Source organism: Trametes versicolor (assembly GCF_000271585.1).
Source record: "Trametes versicolor FP-101664 SS1 unplaced genomic scaffold TRAVEscaffold_2, whole genome shotgun sequence".
NCBI classification, from domain to species: Eukaryota; Fungi; Basidiomycota; class Agaricomycetes; order Polyporales; family Polyporaceae; genus Trametes; species Trametes versicolor.
In genome coordinates this window covers 2,631,574-2,649,020 of record NW_007360322.1, presented here as the reverse complement: position 1 = coordinate 2,649,020, position 17,447 = coordinate 2,631,574, and the positions used below count along the sequence as shown (strand labels likewise).

General features: G+C 55.8%; 6 protein-coding genes across 6 annotated transcripts; all 6 read left to right on the top strand.

Annotated features, from left to right (window-relative positions):
* The first annotated feature begins 701 nt into the window (after nt 1-701).
* TRAVEDRAFT_141963 (HAD-like protein) lies at nt 702-1,950 on the top strand. Its single transcript, XM_008036290.1, has 5 exons — nt 702-824; nt 888-929; nt 986-1,051; nt 1,118-1,600; nt 1,659-1,950. The coding sequence occupies exons 1-5, from the start codon at nt 764-766 to the stop codon at nt 1,799-1,801; spliced, it is 795 nt and encodes a 264-aa protein (XP_008034481.1). The 5' UTR covers nt 702-763; the 3' UTR covers nt 1,802-1,950.
* Nucleotides 1,951-2,221: 271 nt separating this feature from the next.
* On the top strand, nt 2,222-3,238 carry TRAVEDRAFT_43543 (uncharacterized protein; the record flags this gene model as incomplete). Its single annotated transcript, XM_008035681.1, has 2 exons — nt 2,222-3,163; nt 3,215-3,238. The coding sequence occupies 2 exons, from the start codon at nt 2,222-2,224 to the stop codon at nt 3,236-3,238; spliced, it is 966 nt and encodes a 321-aa protein (XP_008033872.1).
* A 451-nt stretch (nt 3,239-3,689) lies between these two features.
* On the top strand, nt 3,690-5,772 carry TRAVEDRAFT_43542 (uncharacterized protein; the record flags this gene model as incomplete). Its single annotated transcript, XM_008035680.1, has 6 exons — nt 3,690-4,634; nt 4,696-4,802; nt 5,218-5,325; nt 5,381-5,443; nt 5,499-5,552; nt 5,610-5,772. 6 exons carry the CDS (start codon nt 3,690-3,692, stop codon nt 5,770-5,772), a joined length of 1,440 nt encoding a protein of 479 aa, XP_008033871.1.
* A 1,057-nt stretch (nt 5,773-6,829) lies between these two features.
* On the top strand, nt 6,830-7,916 carry TRAVEDRAFT_43541 (uncharacterized protein; the record flags this gene model as incomplete). Its single annotated transcript, XM_008035679.1, has 2 exons — nt 6,830-7,355; nt 7,900-7,916. 2 exons carry the CDS (start codon nt 6,830-6,832, stop codon nt 7,914-7,916), a joined length of 543 nt encoding a protein of 180 aa, XP_008033870.1.
* Nucleotides 7,917-9,565: 1,649 nt separating this feature from the next.
* Nucleotides 9,566-9,823, top strand: TRAVEDRAFT_92353 (uncharacterized protein; the record flags this gene model as incomplete). The annotated part of the gene is made up of 1 exon (XM_008036289.1): nt 9,566-9,823. A coding segment is annotated over one exon (258 nt), but the record flags the coding sequence as incomplete, so codon positions are not given.
* A 3,580-nt stretch (nt 9,824-13,403) lies between these two features.
* Nucleotides 13,404-16,369, top strand: TRAVEDRAFT_43540 (kinase-like protein; the record flags this gene model as incomplete). Its single annotated transcript, XM_008035678.1, has 13 exons — nt 13,404-13,482; nt 13,537-13,663; nt 13,714-13,754; nt 13,814-13,994; nt 14,048-14,217; nt 14,278-14,393; nt 14,444-14,567; nt 14,624-14,922; nt 14,981-15,095; nt 15,165-15,300; nt 15,469-15,552; nt 16,131-16,149; nt 16,196-16,369. The coding sequence occupies 13 exons, from the start codon at nt 13,404-13,406 to the stop codon at nt 16,367-16,369; spliced, it is 1,665 nt and encodes a 554-aa protein (XP_008033869.1).
* Nucleotides 16,370-17,447: the final 1,078 nt, after the last annotated feature.

The window sequence follows — 17,447 nt, the reverse complement described above, 5'->3', positions numbered from 1 at the left end:
TCTGCAAAGTCGCCCCACAGTGCGTGGCCTGCGCATGTCGATCGCGTCCGATCGCGCTCTGCGCGTTTCATGAAAATTACGGCCGTGCGTGCTTCCCCTGCTAATCTCCGCACCCGCCACGCCGATCTCGAGCTTGTTGTATGTCCCCGCGACCCTTCTAGGGCCGCGTTGTCTGCGCGTGGCCCGGGCCTGCTGCTTGTTAGAGCTGGCGTCTTGTCTCTAGAAGACAGCCTTCTGTCATTCAATGCCCCGCTAGTGCTGGTGATCACGCCCTTCTCTTCTCCTGACCTCCGCTCCGCCTTGTCTTCCCCTCCTGTTCGCCCACGGGGACAATTACGACAAGGGTGCGCCGCCGGGCCCGGTGTCTTTCCGCCGGCCCAGAGCCCCCCGGCTTTCCCGGGGCGCTCCAAGGCACTCCTTGCCCGACGACGACGACGCCAGCGCGACCGTCGCAGTCGTCCTCGTCAGCGGCGCGGCGTTTGCGAAGGCGCGAGATGCGCTGCAGAGATGCGGGGTGACGTCTTCGCGTATAATTTTCGCGAGCGGCCGAGGCGGCACAGCTGTGGTGAAGGCGTATCGGGACCGACGATCGGTGGCGGTGCCGCGCCAGGAACCGGACCCTGCATGGCGGGCCGGCGGGCGTCTTGTGTGCAGCGATCAGCGACTCTGTTTGCTCTTGAGCTTCATCGAGGACGTTGTTTCGCGACTCCTCCATCGGGCAGCAAAGGCTTTGTATCTGGAAGCACTGAAGTGTTTGAACGACATGGCGCAAGCAGAAAAGACGTCAAGACCGAAGATCGAGTATGTCATCTTCGACATGGATGGTACATCCTTGTTCACCCCCTCCATCGCGAGACCGGGCGGACCCTGACTGTATGCGCACGCAGGCCTGCTCATCGACTCTGAGAGGGTGTACACCGATGTGACGAGTGGGTGCATCCCACCCGGTACTGCCCACATCGGCCCTCATCAGCACCCATCGCAGATGAGCTCCTCGCGCCGTACGGCAAGGAGATGACCTGGGACATCAAGGCGGGCCTCATGGGCAAACGTACGTCCCCCATCTCCGCCAACCATGCCTTACACTGTGCACACTCACACGACCATTCACTCGTAGCTGAACGCGACGCAGCGCAGCACCTGCTCTCCTTCTTCCCGGACCTCCCGCCCTCCTTCACGCTCGACTACTACCTCGAGGCGCGCCGCACGCTGCAGGACCAGCGCTGGCCCTCCGTGCAGCCGCTCCCCGGCGCGCTCAAGCTCGTGCAGCACCTCGCCGCGCACGGCGTGCCCATCGCGCTCGCCACGGGCTCGCAGCGGCGCAACTTTGAGCAGAAGTCCGCGCACCTCGGCGCGCTCTTCGACGGCTTCGCGGGCCGCGTCGTGTGCGCGGACGACGGGCTCGTGCGCCCCGGGCGCGGGAAGCCGCACCCGGACATCTTCCTTGTCGCGGCGGAGAAGTTTCTGCAGCGGAAGGTGGGGACGGGGGAGGTGGGCGAGAGGCAGGTGGGTGGGGAGGAGGTGGCGGAGCGTGCGAAGGGCTTGGTGTTCGAGGATGCGATTCCGGGGGTGCAGGCTGCGAAGCGCGCGGGGATGAGCGGTACGTTGTGTGCGGTAATCGGGAAGGTCGTGCAGTACTGATGCTGATTGTGCTGCAGTGGTGTGGGTCCCGGACGCGAATCTGCTGTCTATCGGCGGAGACTCGGAGGTCGCGCCAGCGGTCGAGAAGCCCGACTTGATGCTAAAGTCTCTGGAGGAATTCGTTCCGGAGGAGTGGGGCTTGCCGCCATATGGCTCGTAAAATACAGTTTGTTGCTGTCTCTTACATTCACGAGAGGATGCGTCTGCGGCAGGTGTTATCTTCAGACGCTCGACGTTGTACTTATGCTGTCTCTGCAGCACCGAGAACATGTATATACCGCAGCCGGGTAACTGGGCTTGAACATCGGGAGAATCCTTACACGCACGGAAGTATAACCGAGCAGCAACGCCGCAGAAACCACACACTGCGTGATTACCGCAACGTCAGAGTAACACGTAATTGAACTCTCCCAGCATAGTACGTTACTTGTGGATTCGCACGCGTATGCACTACCGCAGCACCACGCGTGACTGGCAATTAGCTCTCATATATAGAGCGGATCGCTGCGAGCCTAAAGCTACTCACCACTTTCTCCACCAGATATCGGGTTTCCAAAGCTTTACGCCTGGAATAGCCTCTATGGACACGAACGCACCTCTGCCAACCCCCGCTACCCCCTTCGACGCGTCCGATGCAGACATCATCCTCCATTCCTCGGACAGCGTCGACTTCCACGTCTACAAGCTCATATTGGGGATGGTGTCGCCCATATTCAAGGCCATGTTTACTCTCCCCGACCCACCAGACCCGGCACCATCCAGTCCGCAGGTCGTCCCACTCACCGAGAATGCATGCACGCTAAGACATCTACTCCATCTGTGCTACCCGTTCCCCCGCACACCAATCGCCAATCTAGACGAACTCGTCGCGACGGTAGAGGCGATGAAGAAGTACGAGATGACCGCGCCGCGTTCCTCTTTGGAGCAGGACCTCAAAGCGATCCTCACAGCAGGCGCTGATCCTCTCCGCATATACGGCATCGCATACCTCTACCGATTCGATTCGGTGCTCTACGAGGCGGCAAAACTCACCCTGGACAACCCTCGCTACCTCCAAGCCCGCACCATGCCGCCCGAGTTCGTCCACCTCTCCGCCGCAGCGCTCTTCGCGCTCATGGAGTACCGTTTCGAATGCGTGGAGGCCGCGGGGGAAGTCATCAAGGACGACGACTGGATGGTCAACGGCGAGCACGCGAAGAAAATGCTCCTGTGGCCCACCGGCAAGCCGATCCTCGGGAAGTCGTGGGCGTGGATCGCCTGCAGGGAGGCCGGGGACCCGTCGTGCACCATGACTGCCGGGGGCCACGAGCTGTCCGTGAAGACGTGGTATGGGTGGTATAAGGAGGACGCGGCGAAGGCGTTGCTGGACCAGCCGAAGGGCGAGACCGTCACGCGCATCCCGGTGCTCACCAGGGCTCTAGAAGGTGCTGGGCTGTGCCCGCGATGCGCGCCGACCGCTTGGAGAGATATGCTGGACTATAGTCGTTTGTTGGCGGGAAGAATCGACGAGGCAGTGTCCAATGTAGGTCCTCGTCCCGCGGTGAGTAGCACACCGCCGTTAACCATCCAACAGGTTCAGCTCCAGCTCCCATCCTAGCGCATACTTCTTCGGTACACCAGTATGTCTCAGATTGTCTGCTGGGGTCGTCAAATATGTTGTTATAAGCGTTTACATGTGTTGAACGTGCGTGCGTCCATTTAAGAAGACTAAACAACCGGTTTGCATAGTGGCCAATTTGGCTTGAAGGGCATGTGCCGTCGTCGTCGCGCTGTGTCGCGCGAGAATAAGCCATTATTCTTGGTATAAACATTTCTAACGAAGCCGTTTCCGTACAGAGTCATGGAATAGAGCAGAAATGTGGATTTAGTGGGAGCGCGTCGACACCACCGTCCGAAGTCGACTACCGCGCGTGTCAGCCGCCACCGCGAACTATATCAATGGAAGAGCTTCCCTACCGCAGCATCGGCTTCCTCATTTGCACGAACAACTCAGAGCGCTCCTTGAGGTGCTCGCTTTTGCCCTCTCCCCTCGCTATATCACAACTGCGATGTCCGAGCCCATAGTATCCCCATCATACGACGATCCTGACGCGGATGTTGTCCTTCGTTCATGCGATAAAGTCGACTTCCGGCTGGACAAGCGCACGCTTCGCAGACAGTCCACCGTCTTCCGCGACATGTTCACTCTGCCAGACGAACCATCACAAGGACACGAGCCGCAGATCGTCGCCGTTACAGAAAGCGCCGCTACGCTCGAAGACCTCCTGCCATTCATCTATCTGGTCGGGGGGCGTCCGGAGGTCCTGGAGCTCAGCCGCCTCCGCGCAGTGCTCACGGCGGCGGACAAATACGACCTCGCAGTCCTGGACGACACGCTGCAGAACAACCTCAGGCTCCACATCCCAGCAGAGCCGCTCCGCATCTATGCCGTCGCGTACATGCGGGAGGACGCGGAGCTCGCCCAGACAGCGGCGAGGTGCCTTCTCGCGCACCCTCAGTTCTCAGTCCCCGCCGACCCACCGCCCGAGTATCACGAGATCCCCGCCATCGCAATCTGGCAGGTGCACATGTACCGACAGAGGTGTGTCCTCGCTGCGCTGGAGATCTTCCGGAGCGAGGAACATATAATCTCTCCGCCTCGCGCGGGGCACGCCATCTCGGTATCGAGGAAGGGTAACGCCGACACGTCGGGCGCGTGGGTGTGGCTTGCGTGCACATCGTGCGATGCCGGATGGCTGAGTCTCGCGGTTTCCAACAGCGCGACAGGGCGCAGGGACACTGTCCGCCCGCGCGCGTGGTGGCAGAAGTACTTCGACGCCGTCGTGCGGCAGCTGGCTCTGCGCCCCCTCGGGTTTGTTGCGAGCGATTCCAAGTTATTGCGGGAGACCATCGCGGAGGCCTCGAAGTGCACGACATGCGGGCCGCGGGGTGCGCTGCAGGTGTACGAGTACGCGGAGGCGATGGCGCGGAGGATTGACGAGGCCACGTCCAAGGTGCGCGGGCGTGCCTGTGTGCCGCACGGCGGGCTGAGAGCTGACTGCAGACGGCATGCAGATTTCGATCGAACTTCCATTTCAAACTCACCCGAGCTCGGTGGCGACCACAGACCCGGACCTGCTGCCTGAGCCCGAGCTTTCGTTGGGTGATCTCGGAGACGGTATGTGAGTTGGGCGGACGTCTGCATCGTCGCACCTCGGCACCATAGATGTCCTGTATATTGTGAGTGTATCGCTCCTGTAAGGGATTTTGCTCAGTAGTCGTACAGGAAGTACTAGGAGCTGCTTTGGAGGAACTTGTGTTTGCAACATGACAGTATTTTCGGCCGAGTATACACCGATGCGAATTGCCGTGCTGTATAGGAAACTCATCCCTAGAGTGACCGCGCCGATCTGTGCAGGGTTCTTTTCCTGGACTACGTAGTAGAACAGGTCTTAAGGGGAGTAATAACGCCTCAAGTGACGGTAACGTCACCCCCACGTGTGGTCACCGGTGACTCCCTCCTCAAAGCGGGTAGCGTGACTTAATCTTTGGCCATATTTGCGCGCTTCCCACGGTTGAAGTTCAACCGTCGTGCAGAGACGCTGTTGCGTTGCTCTCCTACAACCATGACCTCGTCGACTACACCTACACTCGCACGTCCTGTTCCACAGCCCACAGCGCCTCGCGCACCGCCTGTGCCGTCTAGTAAGTAAGCCCATTATACGCAGGTCGTGCTCAGCTTAACAGTTCTGTCCAATAGCGCATCACTTGGGTTTGCCTTCCGCCGGATCTCGCCTCCCCACCATGAACTCGCGCGAACAGGGTAAGTGTATATACTTTCTGTGTGCTTGCCGTTTCGCTGAACGAGCCGTCTGCAGGGGTACGCGCAAGTTCAGAGCGGGTACATCACCCACCGGCGAGGGCACAGCCTGGTACGTAGTTTATCCAACACGGTCTCGCGACAGTACGTGCTAACTGCCATACAGAAGCCGCTCCAGCACAGGCTCCCGGTCTCACCCGGGCTACCTCCGGCGCGCCGGCTCCTCGTACGTCTTCAAACTCTTGTCCCGTCTCCGCGCTGTGCTGACTGCGCTCCCTGGTCAATACGATATCACAACGATCACACATAACACACTATCACGATGCACATAACGTTGAAAAACTCTACGATCATGCCCGCTTCGCTCGTTGTCCGATACCACGATCCCATCAATATCATCCTCTGTTGTTCTTTGTCTCTGTAGATCTGGACGCCGTGTATGTGGTGCTCATGCAGGGATCTCTCCAGGTGTTACCCAGGCATGTAACTCGGCACCACCTCGATGTTATGTTCCAGTTCAAGACCGTTGCGCCTTCGTATGTCACCGGTGGCGCTCTGCGTGCGGGCGAGTTAATTTTGCGTTCCCCGTTACGTTCGGTAGTAGAGTCATTCGGCCACTGGCGTGTAGGGCAGCTTCGGTCTCTTGCAGCGGCACACAGTATTCCCGTCACCTCCAGGCATCGTGCCGAAGATATCACAGCACGTCTGCATACACATGAGTGTATTTCTTGTCCCGCCTCGTTGGAGTATGTATTTCAGGTCTTGAGTGTGCCACGTCCGGGCGTGTCGCCACCCTCAGTTCAGCAGCCCAATCCTGTCGCTGAGAGCAGTACCGTTCACGGTAGCACGGTTGTGTCAGATGTGGATCCCGATGCATATTTGCAAGTTCCGGACAACGAGCTCAAGCATGCCATCATCCAAGAATGGCAGCACGCTATGGCCCCAGAGGTGTTGCGGGAGGTTGTTTGTGCAGTTTGTGCCAGAAATACACGTCGCGGGCTAATTCAGATGATCAAAGCGAGCGATATAGATTTTTCGGTGCTTTGCAACCCAGAGTTGCCGGACCATGTTTTACCGACTACCTATAACCGTGCTGCGTACGACGGAGCCATTCTACATCCGAAGGGCCTTACGAATTTACAGGAGAAAGGAGATATTCAGGCATGCAAAGAATGCTCGGTTGCACTGCTCCATGACCAATGTCGGATGCCAAAGTTTGCTTTAGCTAATTGGCTGTATTATGGGCACGAAAGACTTCCCACCGACGTGAAGAAAGCATTTGCCTCCGCAACGTTCAGCGAGCGACTACTTGTGTCTCGGGCGAGGGCTAGTAAGGTGTCATACAAATTTAGCCGGTTACCGGGACACTACCTTGAAGGATCGAACGATATGGCGTCACAAGGCTGCGTAAAGGGCAATGTCGCCATTCACCCTCAGGACGCCACACATCTCAATGACGTCCTGCCCCCCACCAGTAGCGTGATCCACGACATGGTGTGTGCTGTGTTTGTTGGGGAGAGCAAGCCGACCAAGGAGACGATCCAGGCGTTCAAGCCCATCTTGGTCCGCAAGTCGCGATTGAAGCTCATGATTGATTTCTTGATCGAGAGAAATCCGTGGTATACACGACAACACGGGCTACAGGGGTTCAATCAGCAGAATTTCGATGATTTGTTCGGACCCGGCACCTCACACATTGAGGAAGGCATTCTCTGCGCAATGGAGATAGGTCACATCCAACTCAACGACGCCGTAGCTGGAGCGACAGCAGGATACGTTCCCGAGCAAGAAGTGCAACCTGCGCCAGGTGAAGACGAGGTACTCGTGGAGGCTGTCGGCTACACGGAATGCGATGACTCACCGATAGACTACGATACTATGACCATGAAGGCCATCGCGCACTGCTTGAGCGGCGGTAATTTTGTGCAATCGCAGGCAGGCTCCCGCTTCATTCCGGATTTCGAGAATCCGCGCCTGCTTTCTTGGCTGTTTCCGCACTTGGATCCTTGGGGCATAGGTGGATTTTTTGACGAACGTCGTCGAATTCCTCTGACACTGGATCAACAATTAAAATATCTATTGAACGTGCACGATTCACCATTTCGGGACGATCCGAACTTCGCCTTTGTGTATTACAACATTCGGCAGAAGCGTGCTGTTTTCGATTCTGTTGCATTCCGTGTGCCAGCGTCGCAGCGTGAGTATGTGACCACCCAGTTGCTGTCGGTAGACGTGCCGACCTTGGAGACATTGATTGGAAAGTTCAAGGTGAATCCGCGGTACCGACCTGTCACCGACGAAGAGACCGCTATCGTCAGACTGTTATCCAAGGTCAATACAGTTTCACACGACCTTCCTGGGTCGAACGGGTACAAAGTAATGCTGCGAAATCAGATTCGGGCTCTAATCAATTATGAGGGGACTCCCACCTTGTTCATTACGTTGAATCCATCGGACAGGGATCATCCAGTGGTGAGGCTCTTGGCTGGCGATGAGGTCACACGCGACGACATGCTGCGTGGAGAGGAGTACAGCCGCTGGAAACGTACCGTCATCGCTGCAAAAAACCCATCTGCGTGCGCGCGATTTTTTGACCATATGATGACTCGGTTCATCCAGACGATTATGAGGGTGGGTTCTTCAAAGAAGGGACTGTTTGGAAAAGTTAAGGCGTACTTCGGGACCGTCGAAGCTCAGGGAAGAGGCACATTACATTGCCATATGTTGATCTGGCTAGAAGGGCATCCGTCTCCTCAACGGTTACGAGACCAGATGATCTCCTCTGAGCAGTACAGAGGCAAGATGTTTCGCTGGTTAGAGTCTATCATTAAATGTGAGCTGCCCGGAACTCACAGTGTTGTTCAGGAGCCGAAGGATCGTAATTTGCCGCGGCCGAGGCGTTCAGTGGAGACAGGGAATCCGCACCCGGGATCTGTGTATGCACCGTCGCTTGAGACATTCGAGAGGAAGGGGGAATTTGAAGTAGCGTATGACGCATTCGTTGCCGAGCTCGTCAAAGAGTACAACTGGCATGAGCATACTATGACGTGTTTCAAATACGTACCGAATGGGGTACTGCCCGAGGATAAAGAAAGACGGGACGCGCTCTGCCGAATGCGTATAGATGGGACAACGTGTGCAGAGACGCATCTTGACGAGGAGACAGGCGGTGTCGTGTTGCGTCGGCTTCATCCTCGTATTGCGAGCTATAACGATTTGATTATATTCCTATTGCAGGGTAATATGGATCTGAAATTTATCGGCTCCGGAGAGGCTGCGAAGGCGCTTCTGTATTATATAACCGATTATATCACGAAACCGTCGCTCCCCACTCACATCGGGTTGGGCGCTTTATCTTATGCCATCCAAAAGACGAACGACAAGTTCCCAGGCGGGCTGCAAGACGTAACTGTAGAAGCATCCACTCGATCGCGAGGAGCATTGACTTTCACTGTAAATCGCATGATGTCGCGTCAGGAGGTGTCGCATCAGCAAGTCATGAGTTACCTAGTTGGTGGTGGGGATGTATACCGCAGCCACACATTTCGCGTACTGCACTGGGGCTCCTTTGACCGGCTCTTCAAGCGCAGTGTACAGAATGTAGATGGGAATGTCCATCAGGTTGTCGGGGAAGGGGATGACGAAAGAGAATGTGACCATACCGAGGTATCAGAGGGCTCAGATGTTGAAGAACCGGATGGTGATGCACCTGACACCGATGGTGTTGTTCCTGAGCGCGTGCATGAACTAGCCCCGGAAGAGGATGAGGATATTTTTACCATATCCTTGAGCTCGGGATCTGTTTCTGCCGGAAATCAGCAGCAGGACTACCTTTACAGAAGCGCTGACGCACCCTTTGATGCATTATGTCTGTACGAGTTCGTCGGTACCGTGGAAAAGATCACCAAACGCAGCGAGAAGAAGCGCACTGATCGCGGCGCTGGAATGTCCGCGATGATTGGTATCGAGGAGGAAGCCCCGGGCAATCCGAATGTAGGCGTGCAAGGCAACACGTCGGCGTCAGGTAATCCGCGAGGTCGCCGGGTCCAACCTAGAGGCACGTTCTCATCTGACGAGCACACTCAGTACGGCACCCACTGCCTAAGGATCAGGTCAGAGTGGACGATACCTGTTATTCTGGGAGATCGGATACCGCGTTCTGATAGAGGCGACGAAGAAAAGGAACAGTGGGCACGTATGATGCTTATACTTTTCGTGCCCTGGAGACGCCCGTCGGATCTTCATGGCCCTACAGAGAGTTGGACTGCAGCGTTCGAGAGGCAAAAGGGCCGAATCTCTGCTAGGAATATGACTGTGATTGAGAATATGAACGTGCTCTCTGAGTGTCGGGACGTACGCGATTCGTTTCGTGACATGCGCCGCGCGGAAGCCTTAGCCTTCTTGAGCAGCGGTCTTCCGCCCCGGGATAGTGCAGAGCATACCGGACTCGACAATGACGCTGAACTTCAGGATTATCAGCTCTTCGATAAGCCCGATATGTATGACGCTTACGACAACGTGCAGGATCTTGTTTCTTCGCAGGCGGCACTGGACTTCACAATTGGAGTAAAGAATAGGGAGGTCCTAGACACTTGTTACGGCTCTCAAGAATGCTTAAGTGTAGGGCCTAGATCACAATCCCAGATTCTCGTCCGCGCGGAAGACGATGACGATGCGTTGCTGATACATAGAGCCACGATGACCAAGTTGAAGAGGCAGCGCCGCCCGCATTATGCTGATGACGAGCGTGCAGAACTTGAAGAGCCCCCAAGTAAGCGTCGCAGATTTGAAGGTACAGAGGCAAACGTAACCCGTACTTCGCTTGGAGATTCAACGTCGGGTGGGGAGGAACGCGCATCTACATCTCAAGATCCCGTTAGTACGGCAATCGAGCGAGTTGTGGACGAAATGCACTTACGCGAGAATCCCGAGCAAGAGCGTGCATTCCGTATCGTTGCTGACCACGTACAGAATGGCAAAGAGCAGCTTATGATGTATATTGCTGGAGTAGGTGGCACCGGCAAGACGTATGTTATCAAGGCTGTCTTGCGTTTATTTCAGCTATTAGATCGCTCACGGGAAATTTTTGTGGGCGCACCTACTGGCGCAGCGGCGCTGAATATCGACGGGTATACCGTGCATTCTCTGACGATGCTCCCTAGCAAGACTAAAGCTTCACTTGGGGAGCTGCGGAAGCTGTGGTCGAGAACACGTTATTTTGTCATTGACGAGATCTCGATGATAGGGGCACCGTTTCTCGCACAAATCTCGAGTCGCCTACAACAAGCCAAGGGAAGTGACGGAGAATCAGCGTTAGAGCCGTTTGGAGGAATAAACATGATATTTACCGGAGATTTTGGACAGCTTAAGCCTGTCAGAGCAACGTCGTTATATAATCATTCGGTGATTAACAGCCCTGGCCTGCAGATCCTTCGTAACAGTACCAGCGTTGATGATATGCGAGGGGTCTATCTGTGGCGGCAAGTTAAACAGGTAGTGAAACTCACAAAAAATCAACGACAAATAAGTGATCCGGTGTACGCGAACATCCTTGCGCGTGTCCGTGTTGGTGAGGCAACCTCCGCTCGAGTCCCCGCCGCGCGTAACGAACCGAGCGACGTCGATGTCCTATATCGCAGAGTCATGCAGCAAGCGCGTCTGGATAATCCGCTATCGTTAGGTCAGTTCAAAGACGCGCCAGTCATAGTGGGTAACAAAGCCTTACGTGACGCCGTGAATGCTCGGATTATTGCTCACAAAGCGATAGAGGCAAACCAAAACGTTACGGTGTTTTATTCCAGGGATCGTATGCACAGGCGACCGGTCCCGAAAGACGTGCAGAAGGGGCTTTGGAGGTTGCCGTCTAAGATAACCGAAGACTCCTTGGGACGGCTTCCCCTCTTTGTCGGGATGAAGGTCATGATTAAGGAAAATATTGCATTCGGCCGTCGTCTCGTGAACGGTGCGGAGGGTACTGTGGACCATGTTTTGTATGAGAAGGTGGACGGAATTATACATGCAACGGTTGCTTACATACGTGTGCCTGGTGCTGGTAAAATCAGCGACGATCTCGCCGAGGATATTGTGCCCGTTTTCCCGGAAAGAAAAAGCTTCGAGTGTACTATGAATTTTGGCGGAAAGAAGTGTCAGAGGAATATCAGTCGTCAACAGCTTCCTCTCATCCCCGCGTACGCATATACTGACTATAAAAGTCAGGGAAAGTCGCTTACGTATGCCATCGTAGACATCGAGAGCGCCAACTCTCTTCAGGGCGTGTACGTCATGCTGTCGCGAGTGCGCTCTCTTGACGGTCTCATGATACTTCGACCTTTCTCGCCGGCGAAGCTGTGTTTGCGACTCTCTCAAGAGTTGCGGGAGGAGCTGCGACGCATAGATGGCCTTGCAGAGAGGACCAGGCAGAAATACGAACTACGCCGAGCCGAGTGCCTCCGAGGCTAGATGATTCGTAGGAGGCTATCAGGAGCTCACGCCGGGCTCGTAGTTGTTGCATTTGGGCAGAGGATGAATCATAGGCGCCGGGTGGATGTGACCGCAAAGAGGCGGAGTTCTATAAATGGAAAGCGAAAAAATGTGCGTTCACTCGGGTTCGAACCATACGCCCAAAACGCACACCACTTTACCGCTACCCTATGCTAGCCCACGAGACGTATCTGCTTGTTATATCTATTCTCAGTCTGCGCGCGAGTCTCCCGCCAGTTCTTTGCTTGCTCGAGCTAGCACGCAACATTCGATATCCTAACTAGAGATACAATATGCGAAGCACAGAGGTCTCGTGTCTATCCTCCACTTGCTGCTTCAAGGTCTGGACGACTCTTCCAATCGAGTATCCGTCAGCATACGGAGATGCATCGGCAGAACTTGTTACTCACCTGCGGACCGCTATCTGCGCCTTCACCAGATCCACTTGCCGCATTTCCAATAGCCTCCCACCCCGTGTCTCGCGCCGGACCACAACAAACTCTCCGGGGAACCGAGACCCTGAACCGCCCCCTAAGCTCGCGAGTGCTTCATTTCGCGGACACGCAGGACTGGCTGAGGCGCGAAAGTAGACGTTGTACGTCTCCCAGCTCCGTCCTAGCCGCCCTCGAAGCCGCCGCACGTGTACCACCGCCATCCCTGGTACGCCGTCTCGCAGCATCCATGTCCCACTGAGTACAGGAACATCCTGCGTGGAATCATCTCCGTGCGCCCAACGCTCGACGGGCAAGAGTCGAAAGCCGGCAGATCCGTGCAACGGTAGGGTATAGGCGCGCAACCATCGGCGGGGCTGCATACGAGTTTCAAGTCAGTATTTGTCGCATCGATGCTGAGAGACCCTGCGACATGTGTTCTCACCCTGACGTCTTCAACAGCATGCTGGTGGTTGGAGGCAGACATTGGTGGGTTGTGGAAGTTCAGGGTAGTGTGTGCGTCAGGACTCCGACAGTGTGAGGGTCTGTCTTACCTTCACGCTCGACCTACTCATTTTATTCTCTTACCCCAGCCCGCCATAGTCGTCCCTGGTGATACTCGCAGTACGTCACTACGTCCTCCATCTGGCTCTACTTCATCTCAGCGCTTGTTCCGAGAAAGCGCATCTCTTCCCGCGGTGGAGTTTTCCGGAAGCTTGTCCTGCTCAAACTGTGATCTGGTTCTCCGGGTATCGCATTCGGTCATGTTTGTTCGCGTGCAACACGCTGACGTACGGACCAGAGGCATGCATATCTAGATCATCCCTGTGCGTCATTCCAACAGCGATCAAAATCGAGATCAAAAACATGCGTCACCTTCTGCAAATCGAGATCCATCGTAACTTTGAATCGTGATCCTTCGTCATAGCGGCGGCTTCGCATCTGTAGAGGTTTGAGTGCACAAGGTAGCATGACTGACACACTGTTTTGCTACTGATGAACACCCCGTAGACATTTAATGCGAGCGTCTCGCCTGATCGAGGTCGGAGGCCATGTCGTCGGTCGCCTTGTCCCCCAGACAGCACGCGGTCGCGCGTAACACCGTTGTTGGCACTCCAGCACCGCTAGCTCGTAGGTCTTGTACGCTGATTTACATCTCCCCCTTTCTTACGGCTTGACCCATAGGTGCGACTCTCTCCCCCACGCCGGAGAAGGCAGTCGTGGTTCACGGTCGCCGCCATCCTCGGATCGTGATACCTGACAGCCCGGACATGCCGTCCAACCCGCCGTCATCTGACAATCGCTCGACGAGGTATGGCTCCGTGTTACTGAGGTGTATTGGCGCTGATTCATTGCATACAGAATTTATACTGTGAGAACGTCGGATGTCATCATGAAGAAATGTAGTGTCCCCGTTTCCCCAGAGACCGGGGTCGTCGCGCTGAAGGTCTACGGTCCACAGATCAAGTCCGGGCAAGCATCGGCTTTGGAAGCAGTGGCACCGTTGTCCTCGCCGAGAATCAAATCACTGGCTCGGTGGTAGCCATCAAGGTTTTTCATCGTGACCCCGACAGGGGCGCAGACTGGGATAACGAGGTCTTGATATACGGAAAGCTGGTCGCGGGCTGTAGCCCACATGTCGAGTGAGTTACCATCCCTTGGCCATATCCAACCCACGTCTAACGAATTGCTGCAGCCTATTCGTGCGTGTTCTCGGAAGCGGCGTTCACGCCGGGTTTCGATGCATCGCCTTCGAGCTCTGCCAGGCTACACTCTTTGAGGTGCTCCAGGGCTTTTCGGGGTTGATACCACTTCCCATGAGACACATCGTGGAGATTGGGTATCAGATCGTGCAGGCCGTAGGATGTCCGATCCCTTTCCCCCCTCTGCTATCGAATCGCACTCTGATATGAGTTTCTATTATAGATCTACACTCGCTCAATATCGTCCACACCGATATCAAGTTAGATAATGTGGCGCTCAGAGTTCGGGATACTGTCAACGTTCGCTGGCTGGATCCGACAGCCGGATTTCAGGATAAGGTGATCACTCATACATTTTTCCTCTTCTGACAAGACTCATCGTGGTGCAGAAAATCCTTGTATCTGCGAAGATCTGCATCATCGACTTGGGGAGCGCAGTTGAGCTTCAGGGTCGCGGCCCGTGTCACGTTCGGATTGGCACGCGCGGTTATCGTGCACCAGAGGTTGCCATTGGTGTGTCCGGATAGACACTCTTCTCATCTATTCGCACTTTCTGACTTAGCGCATAGGCCTCCCTTGGTTTCGCAAGGTCGACGTTTTCTCTATTGGCTGCGTCATCGCAGAATTATATCTCGCCCACAACCTGTTCAGCCCCAGCATCGAAGGCGACAGGGAGTACCTCGCCGCCGTGGAGCGCGTTTTTGGCCCATATCCACTCGACTACGCCGAGGATGCTGAGTCCAAGGTTCCTGGTACCTTTGCGCTCCAGAACGGGGCCTCTGTCCAATATCCGCCACCGGGTATTTCCTTGGCTGCCTCCGACTACGCCGATGCGATGCGCCGACTCGAGCATGCGCGCCCGTTGGCGGTGCGCTACATTTCGTCGCGTCCTACACGATACGATGCTGACGCGTGTATTTTTGTAGGCACTCATCCACGACCGCACTCTAATCGACCTTCTTCGCAGAATGATGGCCCCCGTGCCGGCGCGTCGCATTTCCTTGGAGGACGCTGCGAAGCACATGTTTTTTGACTCTTTAAGTAGACTGCAATGGGCTTAGGTCGACTCCATACATTGTGTGATTGTTTTCATGTATCAATTCGTGTCAGTGGAGATGGAGAGGATTGAGCGACCCGTTTTCATGTCAAACCGGAACTTCCGCACCGAGTACGGCGCACCCGGCTCCGTAACGCTTCCGCGCTTCCGCGCGTCCGCCCGTGAATCTTCCTCCCCCTGGGCGCTTGCGTAAGTTTGTATTTCTTTGTTATCTGTGGCGTCTGCGCACTAAGTGCAGCATCTGTTGACGTCGCTCTCCCCGCTATGCGCCCATCCCTTCGTGCTTAGCATCTGTCTGTATGCGTCTTCTGTATCCTCACGCACACCCTGTGACTCATTGCCGACCCGCTGCTGCAGGAGCCAGAGAAAGACTGCCTCGCGCATGAGCACCACCAACGGCACGACTGGCAGATCCTCGCGCGTGATGTCGGACCAGGACAAGTACGCAGACGGACGCGCGCGACACGGCTTGGGCATCACTCTTGACGAACCGCGTGCTGACGTCACGCCGGAGCATGAGCTTTCGCTTCGCGCGCGAGCGGGAAGCTGTGTTCAGGTGCGACGAGCAGAGACGATCCTAGATCAACAACAGCACGGAAGCGGTGGACACCCTCGGATACCCCGCGCGCACATCGTCCCTGCCCCCACGCAGCCCAACTCCACTGGGTCCCCCTATCAAACGCGACGTTAGCGCACTGCGTGCGTCGCTCTCGCGGTCTATAACCCTCACCTCGCCCGCGGACCGGGCGTCTGTGGGTGTGCCACACCTCTATGCGCTTGTCCCCGTCTCCCTCGCCGTATCTTTTCCTTCCACTGCCACCGCGTCCGTTTTCATCGCTTCTAACTCGGCGTTCTCGCGTTACCCGGGCAGCCGCCGCCCCTCTGTTATACTGTAGCCCGAGATGGACCCTGTGCTCGAGGACGACACCTGCTGTTTCCGCCCGCGTCGCCCGCATAGCAGATCTCCGGTAAGACTATCGGACCTCGCAGCGTGCAGTCGGCATTGACGACTTATACAGGCAACTCGCGCAAGGGTCGGTACGCCTCCGGTAACGTGGACCACCGGTGAACACTGATGTTCCAGTCACTCAACGCGTTCGGGGCGAGGGACAAGACGGTCGAGTTCGCAAAGGGCAACACGCACACGTCCGGGGTAGTCCCGACGCCATTCGAGGAACGTTACGCATTCGCCTTTGTCCGCCACTCGTGCTACGGGCGCAACAACTGCATTGACACGGCGCGCAATGCCCACTTGTAAAGGTACGTACGCGCGGCCGGCGTAGTGCGCGTGGGGCGCGGTCACCATGTTTGCGGGTGTGTGTATGGCGGAAAATGGCATATGCTCATACGGTCTAGGTAGCTAGATGGTGTCAGCTTTACGGTGTTGATCAGCTCCAAGACCTATTTTGACACGGACACGAGCTCCACGCACGCTGTGAGTAGTGTCGCCACCAGCTGGGGCTCTCGTTTATCGTGGACTAAATAGAGGGACAGATGTCTCAGGACACTCGAACAGTGCGGGTGGGGGGCGTAGGCAGGGATAAGATTCCTGGAAAACGAGGCGAGTGTTTTCGAAGAAAGCCACGCAAGAACCGCGGACCGAAGGCGCCAGCGTCCTGAAGGCTTTTGTCGGCATTATTCACGGACGGCCACTACAACATAGTGGGGTCGTCGTGTGGGTGATTCGGGACGTAACCGTGCGTCTCCTGTCCACCCTTCCGCTCTCTCGCCGCGTGATACTCTCATACACCACTGTGTTACTTTGAATGAGCAATTATAGCACGCAGTGCCTGTCTCACTTCACACCGCGCGCGTAATGCGCGCTTGCATTCCGAGCTCTCCATCGCACATATATTCACCACTCTGACCAGTACTTTTCAGTGCAAAATTCACTCGGCTGATAATGACCTGCTTGATCTAGACTTTTTCTCGAATACAAATATGTTTGAGCGACTCAGAGCGAATCATGAACTGATTCCGCATGAGTTTCTTCTAGTCTGACAGCAAACCTGCGCTGAGCCTGTGGCAATACATGTTTCTTAGGTCTTTGTGATGTTGTAGTTGACTGCCAGGGTCTGCCTCGCATTCTGCTTTCTCGTTCGTTCGGCAACAGGCCGTCCCATCCACAGAGCTCCCCGAGCAAGCACGGCGCCGCCGTATAGCTCCCCGTGAGTTATTCGGTCTTATTTAAAATCTGGAGATATAGCTTATTGAAGCCTACAGACTAGGTGTACTATCAGACCTGTAGCAGTCCCGCTATCCTGGGGCGAGAATGCACCTTTCGCAACTTCCTCAAGGATGCACAGCGATGCGAGGGAGAGCTCAGGCAAGTATGT

Coding starts and splice junctions, on each gene's coding strand:
- TRAVEDRAFT_141963 (XM_008036290.1), top strand. CDS start 764: ATGGCGCAAGCAGAAAAGACGTCAAGACCGAAGATCGAGTATGTCATC. Junction 825..887: donor TGTCATCTTCGACATGGATG/GTACATCCTTGT, acceptor ATGCGCACGCAG/GCCTGCTCATCGACTCTGAG. Junction 1,601..1,658: donor GAAGCGCGCGGGGATGAGCG/GTACGTTGTGTG, acceptor ATTGTGCTGCAG/TGGTGTGGGTCCCGGACGCG.